The following is a 15,742-nucleotide window of genomic DNA, read 5'->3' as shown; positions in this document are numbered from 1 at the left end:
GCTCTAAGGACATCAATCTGGGCTATGACGCTATTCGAGCTCGGTACCCGAGCTCGAATAGCGCCGTTTGCTCGAATAGCTCGAATAGTGAATGGGCTATTCGCGTTTACTCGAATAGCCCATTCGAATAGCTGCAGCTATTCGGAGCTCGAATACCGAGCTCGAATAGCTGAAAAAGAGCTCGAATATTCTAGCTACTCGAATATTCGAGCTCTGCTGAGCACCACTGACTATAGCTGATAAACTGCACAGCTATGTAAACACAAATGTTCAGTGATTACTAAATAGAGGGGTTGATTCACAAACTTACTGTGTATTTTGAATTATCTATCCTTATCTGTTTATCTCATGAATTATGTCTCCTTAGCCATCATAACTCATGACTTATCTCTCTTTGGGGTTGATGCATAAACTGCAGAAATATTGCGGAGCACAGAAAGCACTCGGCAGTATTACTAGTACCACCAGCAGAGTGTACCGCAATTTATGCTATAGGGGCGGGTATTGACACACCTGCGCTCACTTAATAAAAGGCCATTTCTCCATTTTGTATTAATGATGCAATGACAGCCGCCATTTTAATAAGTGATAGCCATTTTGGTAGACCTTTTGCATACTACTTTTATACTCCATCTTGTATGAATTTGTTAATTTAGGTTTGAGGAGTCGGACCACTTTCACACTTGTTTTGTAAGAAGTTGGCTTGGACCACCTGCATGTAGAGAGCATGTACGCCCTAGATGACTCATGGGCTATTAACATTTAATGGATCAAAATAGTGATTGTTTTCATGTATAAGTTGTTAATTGTCTAGATAGATATGTCAAATAAAGGACAGTTTTAAATATATTACTAGTTCAAAAGTAGATACTTGACCCACGGCAGAACATAAATCTGTCGATTTCAGGGAAGGAGAGAGAGATAGACAGGATATGGCCTTGGTCCTATTCCAACCATTATGTGGGAGATCTAGTTAGTATCAGTGGGTATTCATAATACTCAATGGGTTGTTATAGTATTTTATGGATTATGAAATGTATAAAGATTAGGCCATCATTACTGATGTCAGACGTCTCTTGACTTTGTGTTGACGTTGGCCACTCTGACATTGCTGCCAATCACATTGCATTGAATAAGATAGAAGCAACTGAAGCAAATGGATATAAAACAACTAAAGTCATGACAGGCTCTGTCATTTTGACAAGTATTCTTTCAGCTGTTACAGAAAATAGACATTTCTCTTAAACTTTAATGTGAACAACGGTTTTGTATGTTTCTTATATACTCCATGGATGTTTACAATATAGTTGTACCCTGATAAAGTCTATTGTGTTTGTTGTCTTTTGCTTAATAGTCTTAAATATTTTTACTTTGAGGCACTTTAAATAGTTGGATCTTGCTGTTGATCTGATGGTTTATTAGCACTTTGTAGCACTTAGAGAAAAAAATGCAGCACAGGAGCCCTGCACTGGAAGCCATGATGGCAAATACTTCCACGGCCACCAGATACTTCCCTTTGATGCTTAGATATGTGGGGATAAATGCTATCCAAACACTGCAGAATACCAACATACTGAATGTTATATAATGAGCCTCATTAAACCGATCAGGTAATTTCCTTACCAAAAAAGCTAATACAAAACTAAACATTGCAAGGAAGAGAATGTACCCATGGATGACATAAAAGGCAATGCCAGACCCATCATCACATGTCAGTATGATTGTTTCCATCTCAGATTTTGTGTCTTTAAATGGATATGGGGTATTCCAAATTAAGGACCACATGCAAATGATTACTTCAATTGATGAACAAAACAATACAATATAAACTGATGTCTGTTTTCCAGTCCAACTTCTTAACCAGCTCCCTGGTGTTGTAGAATGGAAAGCTAATAAGACTATGAGTGTTTTGGCAATAACAGAAGAAATGACCGCTGTGAAGAACATGCTGAAGGCAACTTGTCTCATTGCACAGGTTATCATAGTAGGTTGTCCAATGTATAGAAATGGGCAAAGGAAGGACATCTGAAGATTGACAAGTATAATATAGCTTAGAATTCTGTTATTGGCTTTCACTATTGGTGTGTCTCTGTAGATAATGAAGATCACCAACACCACTAATGTCACAGTGAAGAAGAAGACAGAGAGGATTTCTATTGCCAATCCTAGATAGTCTTTGTAGGAAAGGAAATTAATATGTTTCTTGATGCAGTTTGATTTCTTTTCATCTGGCCACTCATCGTCGGGACAACTGATGCAGTTTTTCATATCTGGGGAAAACAAGTACTTATAATTAGTATTAGTATTAAACATGTTACAGTTTAAAGCAATTATATATAATATGCTACTCTAGTCATCTCCTCCCACACTTCCATTCAGGACTTCTCAAGAGCTTTTCCTTCCAGGTGGAACTCACTTTCACACTCCATTCAACACTCTCAATCTCTCATGATTTTTAATTGAAATCTCAAAACTCCTATCTTCAGGCAAGCATTTAATCAAACTTAGGACATGCCACCCAGATAGCAGATTGCATAAATCAGCTGCTAACTGTAATTGCATTCTGATAATACAATTAATGTGTGTCCAGATTGGAAAATTTGATTGTAGCCCCCCCCCCCCTCCACATATATATATAAAATCTCCACGCCATTTTTGTTCACCTCACCATCACATTCCCCTCCATCTGTGATTGGGGTATGAGAATCAGCTGTTCCATTCAATACATCCAATTAAACCACTATACTATTTTGCATAGAAAAATCATTATTAGTTTTTAATTTTATTATTTTTTAACCCCTTCCACTACTGCCCCATAGTTACCAAAGTAAAACACTTGTTAAAAAAACACTAATAATAATAATAATAATAATAATAATTATTATAATACATAAATAGTTACCTTAAGGACTTTTCTAATTTGTCATGGGGGTATATTACTGTTAATTTTGCAAATAAAGTTGTGTAATAAGTGAAATAGTATTAAAAATCCCTAAACGTAAAAAAAAAAAAAAAAAAAAAAATACATCTGTATTTCCAGATAAAATATTATCGCCATACTGTAATGATCCGTTTAGCAGGCTGAACAGGCAGACAGCTGTTTGACCATTCCTCTAGTCTGTGGGCTGCAGGTCTCTGGAAAAGAGACCTGTCTTTTCTTTGCAAGTTCCAGACCTGCTCTGCTGCTGAGGAATTTGCATACATTGGTTATGCAAATCACCCAGCTGCCTCCTTTGTAGGCTGGCAGTATAAAAGCCCATGTTTTCCCAGAGTCCTTTGCTGGTCATTCCTTCATGGTTTGTTGAAACACTCCTAGAGTGTCAGCCCTGCTATTGCTTGTTAAAGTTATCTGAGAGTAATTCTTGGGACTGCACTAGGCAGTTTCCCTAGTGCAGTTAGCTTGCTATCTGTTTTGTCTGTATTGTCTCTCGTTGCGATTGTCCTGTCACCAATGGTGGTTGTCAGGAAATCGTTCTGTCTGTCGGGGGTGCTAACCAGAGCAGCGGTCGCTACTGGTAGCCCCTTCTGTTCATCTGTCTGTCTTGTTTGGATCGCACTAGCCTCTAGCGGTAGCGGCTGTGGATCCTTCTGATCTGCGTTCTTGGAGTATAGCTGGGGCAGCGGTTGCTACCTGCTATCTCATCTGTCTGTCTTGCTTGGATCGCACTAGCTCCTAGCGGTAGCGGCTGTGGATCCTTCTGATCTGCTTTCTTGGAGTATAGCTGGGGCAGCGGTTGCTACTTGCCATCTCATCTGTCTGTCTTGCTTGGATCTCACTAGCCCCTAGTGGTAGCGGCTGTGGATCCTTCTGATCTGCTTTCTTGGAGTATAGCTGGAGCAGTGGTTGCTACCTGCTATCTCATCTGTCTGTCTTGCTTGGATCGCACTAGCCCCTAGCGGTAGCGGCTGTGGATCCTTCTGATCTGCCTTCTTGTCCCTGTACTTGGATCGCACTCACTCTGGCGGAAAGAGCAGTGGATCCTGCTAAGCTCTGTTGTCGTACTTGGATCGCACTCGCTCTGGAGGAAAGAACAGTGGATCTTATCTGACCTATACCTGTTTTCTGTTGATCTGTCTGTTTTGTCTGATACGAACGCTTGCTGTAGGCTCGGTGAGGTAACCGTTAAGCAAGCGATCGCGTTCTCTGTTTCGTGTTTGTCTGTCGGTAGTTAGTTAGGCGTGCTTGTCTCTGTTGCGCTTAACGTGCGGAGATCGCGCTGTAAATGCGTTCGCTGTTGCGAATGAGTGCGGTGTTCGCGTTTAGTTAGTGTTTGTCATTTGCTGTGCCTTTGCTACTCTTGTGTTCTGTTCTGATCAGTCTTATGTCACTTCTGGTGATTGCCTCTCTCGCGATCGCGTTCATACTTTGTTTCTGCGAATGTGTGTTCACCGTCACTGGGTGACGACTAGATTGGGGAACACACATTTAGCCTATCTCTGTGCTCTTCTCTTTAAGGGCTTAAGGGCTGTTCAGCCCCGCACTGTCTTAGATCTGTACAATTCCCATTTGTGGCCATGCAGAGGCTGTGCTCGTCTGCACTCCACAGCCCCATCTGCCGGTGGGAATTGCCCTCTGCTGGTGCATTGCACCTAGCCTGGGTTCACCCAATTATACGCTTGTGGAGGGTTTTCGCTGTGTCAGTGAGCATCGTGTGCGCTGACCGTGAAAACGATTCCGCAGACGTTACACATACATTGTACTAGGGACACAATTTAAACGTTGTAATAACCGGGACAAATGGGCAAATAAATCTTGTGGATTTTATGTATCGAAGCACATTTTATTTTAAAACTATAATTGCTGAGAACTGAGACACAATGATTTTTTCCCTTTTTTTTGTTATTATTGCCTTTACAATGCATATAAATTAAAATAATTCTTAGCAAAAAGTACTACCCAAAGAAAGGCTAATTTGTGGTGAAAAAAAAAACAATATATAGATCATTTCAGTGTGATAAGTAACAATAAAGTTATTGGTGAATGAATAGGAGAAGAGCTAAAATGTGAAAATTGTTTTGATTTTTAACCACTTAAGCTCTCAGTCATTTTCACTTTATGCATCCGAGCAATGTTCACCTCCCATTCATTCGCCTATAACTTTATCACTACTTATCACAATTAACTGATCTATATCTTGTTTTTCCGCCACTAATTAGGCTTTCTTTGGGGGTTCATTTTGCTAAGAGCTACCTTACTGTAAATGCATTTTAACAGTAAGAATAAGAAAAAAATGGAAAAAATTCATTATTTCTCAGTTTTCGGCCATTATAGTTTTAAAATAATACATACCTCCATAATTAAAACCCACATATTGTAATTGCCCATTTGTCACGGTTATTTCACTATCACAATGTATGGCAACAATATTTTATTTGGAAATAAAAGAGCATTTTTCCCGTTTTGCATCCATCACTATTTACAAGCTTATAAAAAAAAAATATATAGAAATATTTCATCTTTAAATAGATATTTAAATAGTTTAGACCCTTAGGTAAATATTTATGTGTTGTTTTTTTTATTGTAATGTTTTTTGTTTTTTTTTATTAAACATTTTATGTGGGTATTTTTGGGAGGGTGGGAAGTAAATAGTGTTTTATTTAGGGAAAAATTTGTGTAGTGCAATTTTTTTTTTTACTTTTAGGTGTAGTTTTACTCTTTGGCCACAAGATGGAAACCTTGAGTTTGTTTACATGACGTCACTCTAAGCGTACAATGTACGCTTAGAGGGACATAGACTCAGAAAAAGCAAAGCTTCCGAGAGAAGCTGTCGCTTTTTCTGCGTGCATGTCCTCCTTGACGTTTTTATACGTCAGGGAGGACAAAGTGGTTAAAGAGACTCTGAAGTCTCAAGAAAAACATATTTTAATTTAAAAAATGTGTTTAATATGTTTGCCCTACCTAAACCGCCATATTACCACCACTGTAATCTATCTAAATTCCCCCAAACTCCCCGGGGGGCAATCCGGGCAGCGCTTCTGTGAAAGGCAGCGCATCTATCAGCCCGGATCGCCAGCTCTCCCCACCCCACTCAGTCTTCCTTCACTGAGAGGGGCGGGGGAGAAGCGGAGATACACGGCTGATTGACTCGTAAGGAGGAAGAGCTGCGGCTCATAGCTCTTCTTCTTATAGCAGCAAAATCCAAGACCAAGAAAGTTGTGGATTTTGCGGGGAAGAGGGAGGTGGGAGTTAGGGGGGATTTAGATATATTACAGCGGTGGGAATGTGGCAGTTTAGGCAGGGCTAGCATATCAAACACATTTTTTTAAATAAAAAGATGTTTTTTTTGAGACTTCAGTGTCTCTTTAAGAGAAAAAAAAAACTGTGATTCTGAAATATAATGTTAAAATGCTACAAAGGTACATAAATGACAAGCTGCCAGAGGTTAAAAAAAAAGGTAAAGTTAGCTAAAAATGGAAAACAAATTTACATTTTAGATTCATAAAAAATGGCCTTTTGCAGTGAGCAAGAAATGGGGTTACAAGTGATGAGTTTGAATTTCATATAGTAGTAATTTCACAGTGAAATTCACAATGTAAAATTTAAAACTATAGTGAATTTCATTTTTCATTGAGACATAATTAGAATGAATATAATAATCTATGTGAAAATGCCCATTGACTTCAATGCATTTGATAAAAATTAATGTTTGCATGCATGCCCATGAATTGCCGAATATATATTCAGCAATGCAAAAATATGTTTTCTCATGGTCATTTTTTTCAATGCCTTTGGGGAAAATTTATTTTTTCATGCATGCCCCATACATTTTCACACATATACTCAATAATGTGAAAATGTTTAAAATAATTACGCAAAATCCAGATAACATATGAAATTATGTGAAATTTCACAAAAGTGAAGCTATCCACTATGATCAATACTAACAACTTTTCAGAAGCAATGAGGGTTGATCAAGTCTTGAAAATTGTTGCGGCCAATTTCTGCAGGCGTCCCAACTTTTCCTGATTAATTACAATGCCCCCTTCTCTGCATAACAGTTACCATACCCTCGTGAGCTTTATTTGAACAGAACTGCATTGCAGAAAGTAGTGTTAGAATTGCGAGAAAGGGCAATTAAAAATGGAAGAGAGATAGACAATCATAATGCTTAACCACCCTGGCGTTCTGATTAAATCGCCAGGGTGGCTGCGGGAGGGTTTTTTTTAAATAAAAAAAAAACTATTTCATGCAGCCAACTGAAAGTTGGCTGCATGAAAGCCCACTAGAGGGCGCTCCGGAGGCGATCTTCCGATCGCCTCCGGCGCCCATAATAAACAAGGAAGGCCGCAATGAGCGGCCTTCCTTGTTTTGCTTATATCGTCGCCATAGCGACGAGCGGAGTGACGTCATCGACGTCAGCCGACGTCCTGACGTCAGCCGCCTCCGATCCAGCCCTTAGCGCTGGCCGGAACTTTTTGTTCCGGCTGCGCAGGGCTCAGGCGGCTAGGGGGGCCCTCTTTCACCGCTGCTCGCGGCGAATCGCCGCAGAGCGGCGGCGATCAGGCAGCACACGCGGCTGGCAAAGTGCCGGCTGCGTGTGCTGCTTTTTATTTGATAAAAATCGGCCCAGCAGGGCCTGAGCGGCGACCTCCGGCGGTGTTGGACGAGCTGAGCTCGTCCAGACCGCTCAGGTGGTTAAAAGTGTAGGTCTTCCCTACAAAGAAAGCCAAAGTGTCAGTGGTACGATCTCCCTCACCATCAAAAGGCACTCAGCAACTAGGGGAACCTCTGTCAGGAAGAGCAATAGTGGGATTTGGATTTGTGGTGGTTTCCAGCAACCTTCGAAGAATCTGCAAGATTGAGAAAGACCAGGATGGTGCAATGCTAGTACAGGGTGGTATAGTGTAGAAAAACAAAGATACTCACAAAACTTGCAACCACCTGCAGGAGATAGCCATCCACACTCGCTATTCCAGGTCTGCTTTGCAGGTACTAGTCAGTCGCTCTCCTTGAAGTTTTTTTTAAAGAACACTTAGAAATGCTTTAAAATACTTAACCGCCTGACTGGGGTGTAGAACTATCTGACAAAACACTGGCCCTAGATATACTAGTATTAGCCACTGAAAAGGTTGTAAATGAGAGGTGATGTGCCTTACCTCTCTTGAAAGACAAAACCATATAATTGGAAAAAGAAAGTTTATTCATTCATGCGCATAAGGACAACGCGTTTCACAGGTTCTGGCCCACTTCTTCAGGTCAATAACACAGTGCCTTGACAGCAATGTAAAAATAAGCATAGGAGACAATGCTCATTTTTACAGTGCTCTCAAGACACTGTATTGACCTGAAGAAATGGGCCAGCACCTGTGAAATGCACTGTCCTTAAAAATGTGGTCATATTCAGGTGTGACCTCATGAATACACAATGTTTATTCAGGTCAATACAGCAATACAGTGCCTCCTTGATAGCAATGTAAACATGAGCAAAAGCGCCTATGCTCATTTTTACATTTACATTCTGTTTATTTTCTGAAGGCCCCTCCGCCGGTAGTACATCAGAACCAATGGGATAACAAGTTAGATGGGGTGGCTCCACCGATTGGCTGGATACTTTGCCATTTCATATAGTTTGTCAAATAAGATGGTACTAACAGAGAGAGGGCATGTCTATTGTGACCTGAGTATGTAAAGCTGTAAAATTTAGGGATGCTCATTCGGATTCCGCGGAAATGCAATTTCCGAAATTCCGATCGGAATTTGCATTTCCGCATCGGAATGCGGAAACCGGTAATGCAAGTGCGGTAGGCGGATTTCCGCCGGAAATCGCGGAAATTTCCGCCGACTTTAACATCGATTTTCTCAAAAACTATAAGGTCTTTTTGAAAACTTTCTTTGCATCTTGTTCACAAGATTCTGTTTAATAAATCCTGAAAATTTGGTGTTTCTAGGACTTACGGGGGATTTGCTATTAACCGCTAAATTCGGCGGATTTTTACTGTACTGTAAAATGCAGAAAACTGCATTTGCCTATTTTCTGCATTTTACATTACAGTAAAAATCCGCCGACTTTAGCGGTTAATAGCAAAGCCCCCGTAAGTCCTAGAAACACCAGGCCAGGCTCCCTGCTCACTGCACAGTGTTTAGGCTGTTGGACTGAGCAACTGCCATTCACTAAGGGCATTTGAAACTAAACAAAACCCTGAGGATCCCCTATGAGGAGATGGGCTAGTCCAAAACCAGCCAGATTTCTGATATCTGTCAGATCTCTACTACTTACTGTAAGTGACTGCAACATAGGAGAAAAGTAATTTATGGCACATTTTACTCTGGGAAAAATGTACTTCTTATTTGTATATGTTTACATATATTTAAAATTTTAAAATTTTTCACAATAGTGGTCCCTTAAGTCGGCTGAGGGGGCTGATAACGACCACTTCAGCCAACAATCAGGTGTGTGACTGTTGACCCTCGATGACCCACCTGTTGACCCACCTGATGACCCTCGATGCCCAACCCGCAAGCGATCTGCCAGACGGATGTACTCAACCCTAGCTACGCCAATCCCCCAATCGGTTCCATTGTTTGCACCACTCCCTCACCCATCGTATGATTTCAAGCATGCGCTGCTCATCATCCCTCTATTGTGCCTCCCCCTCCCCCACATAGCAACAAAAGGGCATAATCAGCTAAACACCTGGCATACAGCCCAGGCCAGGGATGTCCTGATCCCTGAAGGGTGACATAAGTAGATTGTGTGTACATGGCCTAAGTTTGCAATATATTAGTTCAGGCATTGAGCACCAGTGCTACATCATCACTGTGGTAAAACCATATTGTAAACTACTATAAATGTTCATTGTAGAGTTTTCAGGGGCTTTCCTAAGGCATGTAAACCATATAAATACACAACATAGTTTGTGCACATGTGCACTATCAAAATTTTACTAGCTATGGTCGGAAATACCAATTTTACTAGGGATGGTCGGAAATGCCAATTTCCGATTCCACGGTAAATCCGCATTCCGCCATTGCCAATTACCGGTTCCGCTTTCCGCTACCAATTTCCGCATTCCAATGCGGAATTTCCGCCGGAAATCGCGGAAATTCCGCCCAACTTTAACATCTATTTTCTCAAAAACTATAAGGTCTTTTTGAAAAAAAATTGCATCTTATTCACAAGATTCTGTTTAATAAACCCTGAAAATTTGGTGTTTCTAGGACTTACGGGGGCTTTGCTATTAACCACTAAAGTCGGCGGATTTTTACTGTAATGTAAAATGCAGAAAATAGGCAAATGCAGTTTTCTGCATTTTACAGTACAGTAAAAATCCGCCGAATTTAGCGGTTAATAGCAAATCCCCCGTAAGTCCTAGAAACACCAAATTTTCAGGGTTTATTAGACAGAATCTTGTGAATAAGATGCAAAATTTGTTTTTTAAAAAGACCTTATAGTTTTTGAGAAAATTGATGTTAAAGTCGGGCGTAATTTCCACGATTTCCGGCGGAAATTCCGCATTGGAATGCGGAAATTGGTAGCGGAAAGCGGAACCGGTAATTGGCAATGGCGGAATGCAGATTTACCGCGGAATCGGAAATTGGCATTTCCGACCATCCCTAGTAAAATTCTGATAGTGCACATGTGCACAAACTATGTTGTGTGTTTATATGGTTTACATGCCTTAGGAAAGCCCCTGAAAACTCTACAATGAACATTTATAGTAGTTTACAATATGGTTTTACCACAGTGATGATGTAGCACTGGTGCTCACTGCTCGATGCCTGATCTAATATATTGCAAACTTAGGCCATGTACACACAATCTACTTATGTCGCCCTTCAGGGATCAGGACATCGCTGGCCTGGGCTGCACACATGTATGCCAGGTGTTTAGCTGATTATGCCCTTTTGTTGCTATGTGGGGGAGGGGGAGGCACAATGGAGGGATGATGAGCAGCGCATGCTTGAAATCATACGATGGGTGAGGGAGTGGTGCAAACAATGGAATCGATTGAGGGATTGGCGTAGCTAGGGTTGAGTACATCCGTCTGGCAGATCGCTTGCGGGTTGGGCATCGAGGGTCATCAGGTGGGTCATCGAGGGTCAACAGTCACACACCTGATTGTTGGCTGAAGTGGTCGTTATCAGCCCCCTCAGCTGACTTAAGGGACCACTATTGTGAAAAATTTTAAAATTTTAAATATATGTAAACATATACAAATAAGAAGTACATTTTTCCCAGAGTAAAATGTGCCATAAATTACTTTTCTCCTATGTTGCAGTCACTTACAGTAAGTAGTAGAGATCTGACAGATATCAGAAATCTGGCTGGTTTTGGACTAGCCCATCACCTCATAGGGGATCCTCAGGGTTTTGTTTAGTTTCAAATGCCCTTAGTGAATGGCAGTTGCTCAGTCCAACAGTCCAAACACTGTGCAGTGAGCAGGGAGCCTGGCCAGCATCTTTGTATAAATATTTTTCAAGGAGTGTCTTTATAAAGAATAAAAGCTTTGCTGAGAACCCCCCTTGAGGAGATGGGCTAGTCCAGAACCTGTTGTTTCTGCCAGATTTCTACTACCTACTGTAAGTGGCACCAACATAGAAGAAAATTAATTTATGGCTCATTTTACTCTACAAAAAATGTACTTCGTATGTGTATTTGATTACATGTATTTTAAATTTGATGATTTTCACAATAGTTGTCCTTTAAGTCAGGCATATGCACAAGGCTTCGGTTTTTATAAGCCCTACAGGATAATGCAATGACAAACAATAAAAGGTAGCATATGACTACGGCCCTATGACTATTTTATACACACCGCAACACAGGTGTTCAACAACTATCAGGTGTGCAATAGCCAAACACAAGCAGAAACGCAGAAAAGGGTAATAACTCCACCGGTTTCAACTGCTGAAGCCAAAGGCTCAGTATAAAAGCTCGGATACATTTTAAGAAAAATTGCAGCTCTATAAAGAAATGTAGATAACCAGCAACTTACTGAACTTGCTATAACATATTTATAACTTACTAGGTATAAATTATAATATAATTTACTTGAATATAAATTATAATATACAGTATTATAATTTTGGTGGCCTTTTGTGTACAAGGCATATAACCTGTGAAATATATATTCCAGGACTATAAGTCCTGCTGGCTGATAAACACTTTTATAATAAGAGTTGAATCGGTTTTGTTACCTGTTAGATTTGATATTTCTCCAATTGAGCAGGGAATACAGCTGAAACAACATATAGGCTCTCCTCGATTTATTTTTCTATATCCGGGGAGACAATCTTCACTGCAGACAAATTTTTTATTCTAAAAAACAAAACAAAAAAATAAAAATAAAACAAACCAATAACACAATGGATAGAATTTATGGTAAAAAATGTGATTTTTAGTGTATTTTCTTCATTATGTTTAGCATTCCAGGAGTACAGCTAAAACTGAGGAATTCACTAAATTTACTTGGTTAGTGGTCAAAAATCTCCTAGAATAACTGTAATTAAAACAAAATGAATGCATTTGAAACTATATGGTTATTTGCCAAAATATGGCTTTAGGTATGTTTAATCTCCTTGGCATTATCCCCGAGTCGGGACAGAGGTGGAAGAAAGCAAGCAGGAGCGGTAATCCCAAGCCTGCCTCCGGGTGGATCCCAGGAGGCTTGTACAGAGCCTTATGCGCAGCGGGCGTTTTAACCCACCTCCCGTGGCATCCAGACGCCAGTAGCCATTCTTCTTCCGGTCTTCGGAGACTCTGCATCCCTCTGGTGAGATCGCCATCTATTGTCATGACAACAGGCAGTGATCTCACTATAGGGTTACAGCACCACCTTGAGGACAGAGGGAGAATTGCAGCACTGGAATGGATCCCAGGGAGGTGAGTCAATACTGGGCTGCCGCAGATATTTCTGTGGTGTGATTTTTTCCCCCAATCTAGGGTCTAAAAGCATGCTAAAAACCCAAAAATCAGGAAATAATCAAACTGCCAGGGAGGTTGATTAAGCGATGTAGCTTCTAAACTTAACACTTACAATCATGAAGACATGCCAAGTAGGGATTAGGGAACAGGGATAACAGGAATTGACAAATTTTGAATCTGCCAAAATTCTGAAATTTTGCATAAAATTCAGAACAAATTTTGTATTTTGCAGACTCCGAGCTTGCATACATCATTAAAATTTAATGTGAACATATGTTCACACTAACCATATGGGTAAATATGGTTGTTGCTGTTGATGTGCAAAAATATTTCACAATAGGTTAAAGTTTGAAGTGGAATTTTCTCATGTTCTTCCATAATTTTTGCTTTTTATGTCCCTTAAGCATGCTCCATAGACATTTTTCACCATTTATTCTAAAATTAGAGGAAAAAATGTATACTGAGCATGGTCAAGGGACAAGAATGCAAAAATTGTTAGCAAACATTTGAAAATGCTACGTGAAAATATTTCCGAATTTACAAATCAGAATCCCATGAACTCTGAATTCTAAAATTCAACACAAAATCGTTAAATTCCAATGTGAAAGTTAGAATTCGATACACCACAAAATCCATGTGCTCATCCCTAATGGCAAGGGGAGAAGAGGTCCAGTCTTTGTCCTATTAAAGAGTACTTCCAGTATAAGAGACAGAGCCTGTCCTGTCAGTCTCTATCTTATTAACTCAAGATCAGGGGATCCGATATGACAGGCTCTCTCTTTTATACTGTTCAGCTGGCCATACACTAGGCCGATTTCCCGCCGATCGACAGCAGATTCGAACCCTGGGATCGAATCTGCTGTCACATTGTTCACGCTTCAAGCTAAATTTTGATCTATTTCGTCCTCAAATAGATCGATCCCGTCGATCGGTCCGTGCAGGAAATTACGAACGATCACCCGCGGGTAGGGAGCGCGTCGCTAGCGCCGTTCGAGTGCCCGACGACCGACGCAATACAGCTACAATACATTACCTGCTCCGCCGGCGCAACTCCCTAGGTCTCCGCTGTCTTCTCCGCTCTGGTCTGGTCTCCGGGTCCGGCATGCTTCACTTCCTCCTGTCCCGGCAGGAAGTTTAAACAGTAGAGGGCGCTCTACTGTTTAAACTTCCCCCAGACAGGAATAAGTGAAGCATGCCGGACCCGGAGACCAGACAAGAGCGGAGAAGAAGACAGCGGAGACCTGGGGAGTCGCGCCGGCGGAGCAGGTAATGTATGCGGGGGGGGGGGGAGCGGCGGCAGCACCACCACCACCACAGATTGTGACTGGTTTCAGGCTGAAATCGGTTCACAATCTGTTTGAAGTAAGGCAGCCATACGATCCCTCTCTGATCAGATTCGATCAGAGAGGGATCTATCTGTTGGTCGAATCTGATGGCAAATCGACCAGTGTATGGCTACCTTAAGTACTCTTTAAAGAGGAGTTGTCAGTCATACTATCTCAGAAAAAACAACACATATATAAGTAGATAAATACTTGCTCTACTTACATAACATATGTATTGCACGGTCCACTTTTTGATTTTAGTGATTTTTCTACAGTAAAAAAAGAGAAAATACTTCTTAGCATTTCCAATTTTAAGTGTGGCTATTTTGAAGCTAATCCTGATGTCATTTCCTGCTCTACTCTCCTCTGCCTGATTTGCCCACCCTTCACTATAGAAAGTGCATTGTCTCAGCATGAGAAATATTGGCCAATCAGAAAGGAAAACAGGATGGAAAGAGGCTTCAGCCAATTGAGCTGCATTAGTTAAAGAGAAACTCCAACCTAGAATTGAACTTTATCCCAATCAGTAGCTGATACCCCCTTTTACATGAGAAATATAATGCTTTTCACAAACAGACCATCAGGGGGCGCTGTATGACTGATTTTGTGCTGAAACCCCTCCCACAAGAAGCTCTGGGGCCGCGGTACTTTTGGCAGTTTGTTACAATGTAACAAGGTTCACAGACAGGAATTATTATTATTTTTTATTTATATAGCACCAACATCTTCCGTAGCACTGTACATAGTACAAACAAATAATGGGGAACAAATATACATAAGAAATACAAGACACTGTACAGTCATGACATTGAATAGAATGAATACAGATACATACATAGTTGATATGTAGTTGGTACATATACATATGTTAAAATAACAGCAGTATGAGAAACACTAGGAGGAGGTCCCTGCCCTTGCGGGCTTACAATCTAGAGGGTAGTGGGGAGGAAACAAAAGGGAAGGAAACACAAGGATTAGTGGGTGAGCCAGTGTGCCTTCAGTGCTGCCTATAGCAAATTATAGGCGTGTCTGAACAGGTGTGTTTTCAGAGTACATTTGAAGGTTTCCAGACTCGTGGCATGACAAACCGGTTCCAAAGTAGAGGGACTGCCCGTGAGAAGTCTTGGATGCGAGAGTGAGAGGAGGTGACTAGGCTGGAGGACAAAAGGGTCTCATGTGAGGAACGGAGGGTCCGGGCGGGGAGGTATCTGGAGATTAAAGAGGAAATGTATGGAGGCGATAGCTTGTGTAGAGCTTTGTATGCAAGTGTGAGAAGTTTAAACTGGATCCTTTGGGCAACTGGTAGCCAATGGAGGGATTGGCAGAGAGGGGCTGCCTCAGAGGATCTAGAAGAGAGGTGGATGAGACAGGCCGCAGAGTTTAGTAGTGATTGGAGAGGTGCCAGTCTACTTTTTGGTAGACCACAGAGTAGTGTGTTGCAGTAGTCAAGACGGGAGATGATTAGGGCATGCACAAGCATTTTAGTTGCTTCTTGTGAAAGGAAGGGATGGATTCTGGAAATGTTTTGGAGATGGAAGTAGCAGGAGGTAG

The 15,742-nt window shown here is 41.1% G+C and overlaps 1 protein-coding gene across 3 annotated transcripts in view; it reads right to left on the bottom strand.

Moving 5' to 3' along the window:
• Positions 1–728: 728 nt before the first annotated feature.
• The window catches only part of LOC137538065 (vomeronasal type-2 receptor 26-like), a 31,004-nt gene continuing 15,990 nt past the window's right edge, over positions 729–15,742 (bottom strand). For 2 of the 3 annotated variants that reach the window (XM_068260030.1, XM_068260031.1), the window contains exons 2-3: positions 12,140–12,260; positions 729–2,270 (exon numbers count right to left, since the gene is read on the bottom strand). In XM_068260030.1, coding sequence (XP_068116131.1) covers positions 1,357–2,270; positions 12,140–12,260 — 1,035 coding nt within the window. In that variant the 3' untranslated portion in view covers positions 729–1,356. Of the gene's footprint in view, positions 2,271–7,697; positions 7,792–12,139; positions 12,261–15,742 lie in introns of all 3 variants that reach the window. The other variant, XM_068260032.1, reaches the window with a different exon arrangement.

Source organism: Hyperolius riggenbachi, chromosome 11 (assembly GCF_040937935.1).
Source record: "Hyperolius riggenbachi isolate aHypRig1 chromosome 11, aHypRig1.pri, whole genome shotgun sequence".
Lineage (NCBI taxonomy): Eukaryota > Metazoa > Chordata > Amphibia > Anura > Hyperoliidae > Hyperolius > Hyperolius riggenbachi.
This window is presented reverse-complemented; position numbering and strand designations above follow the sequence as displayed.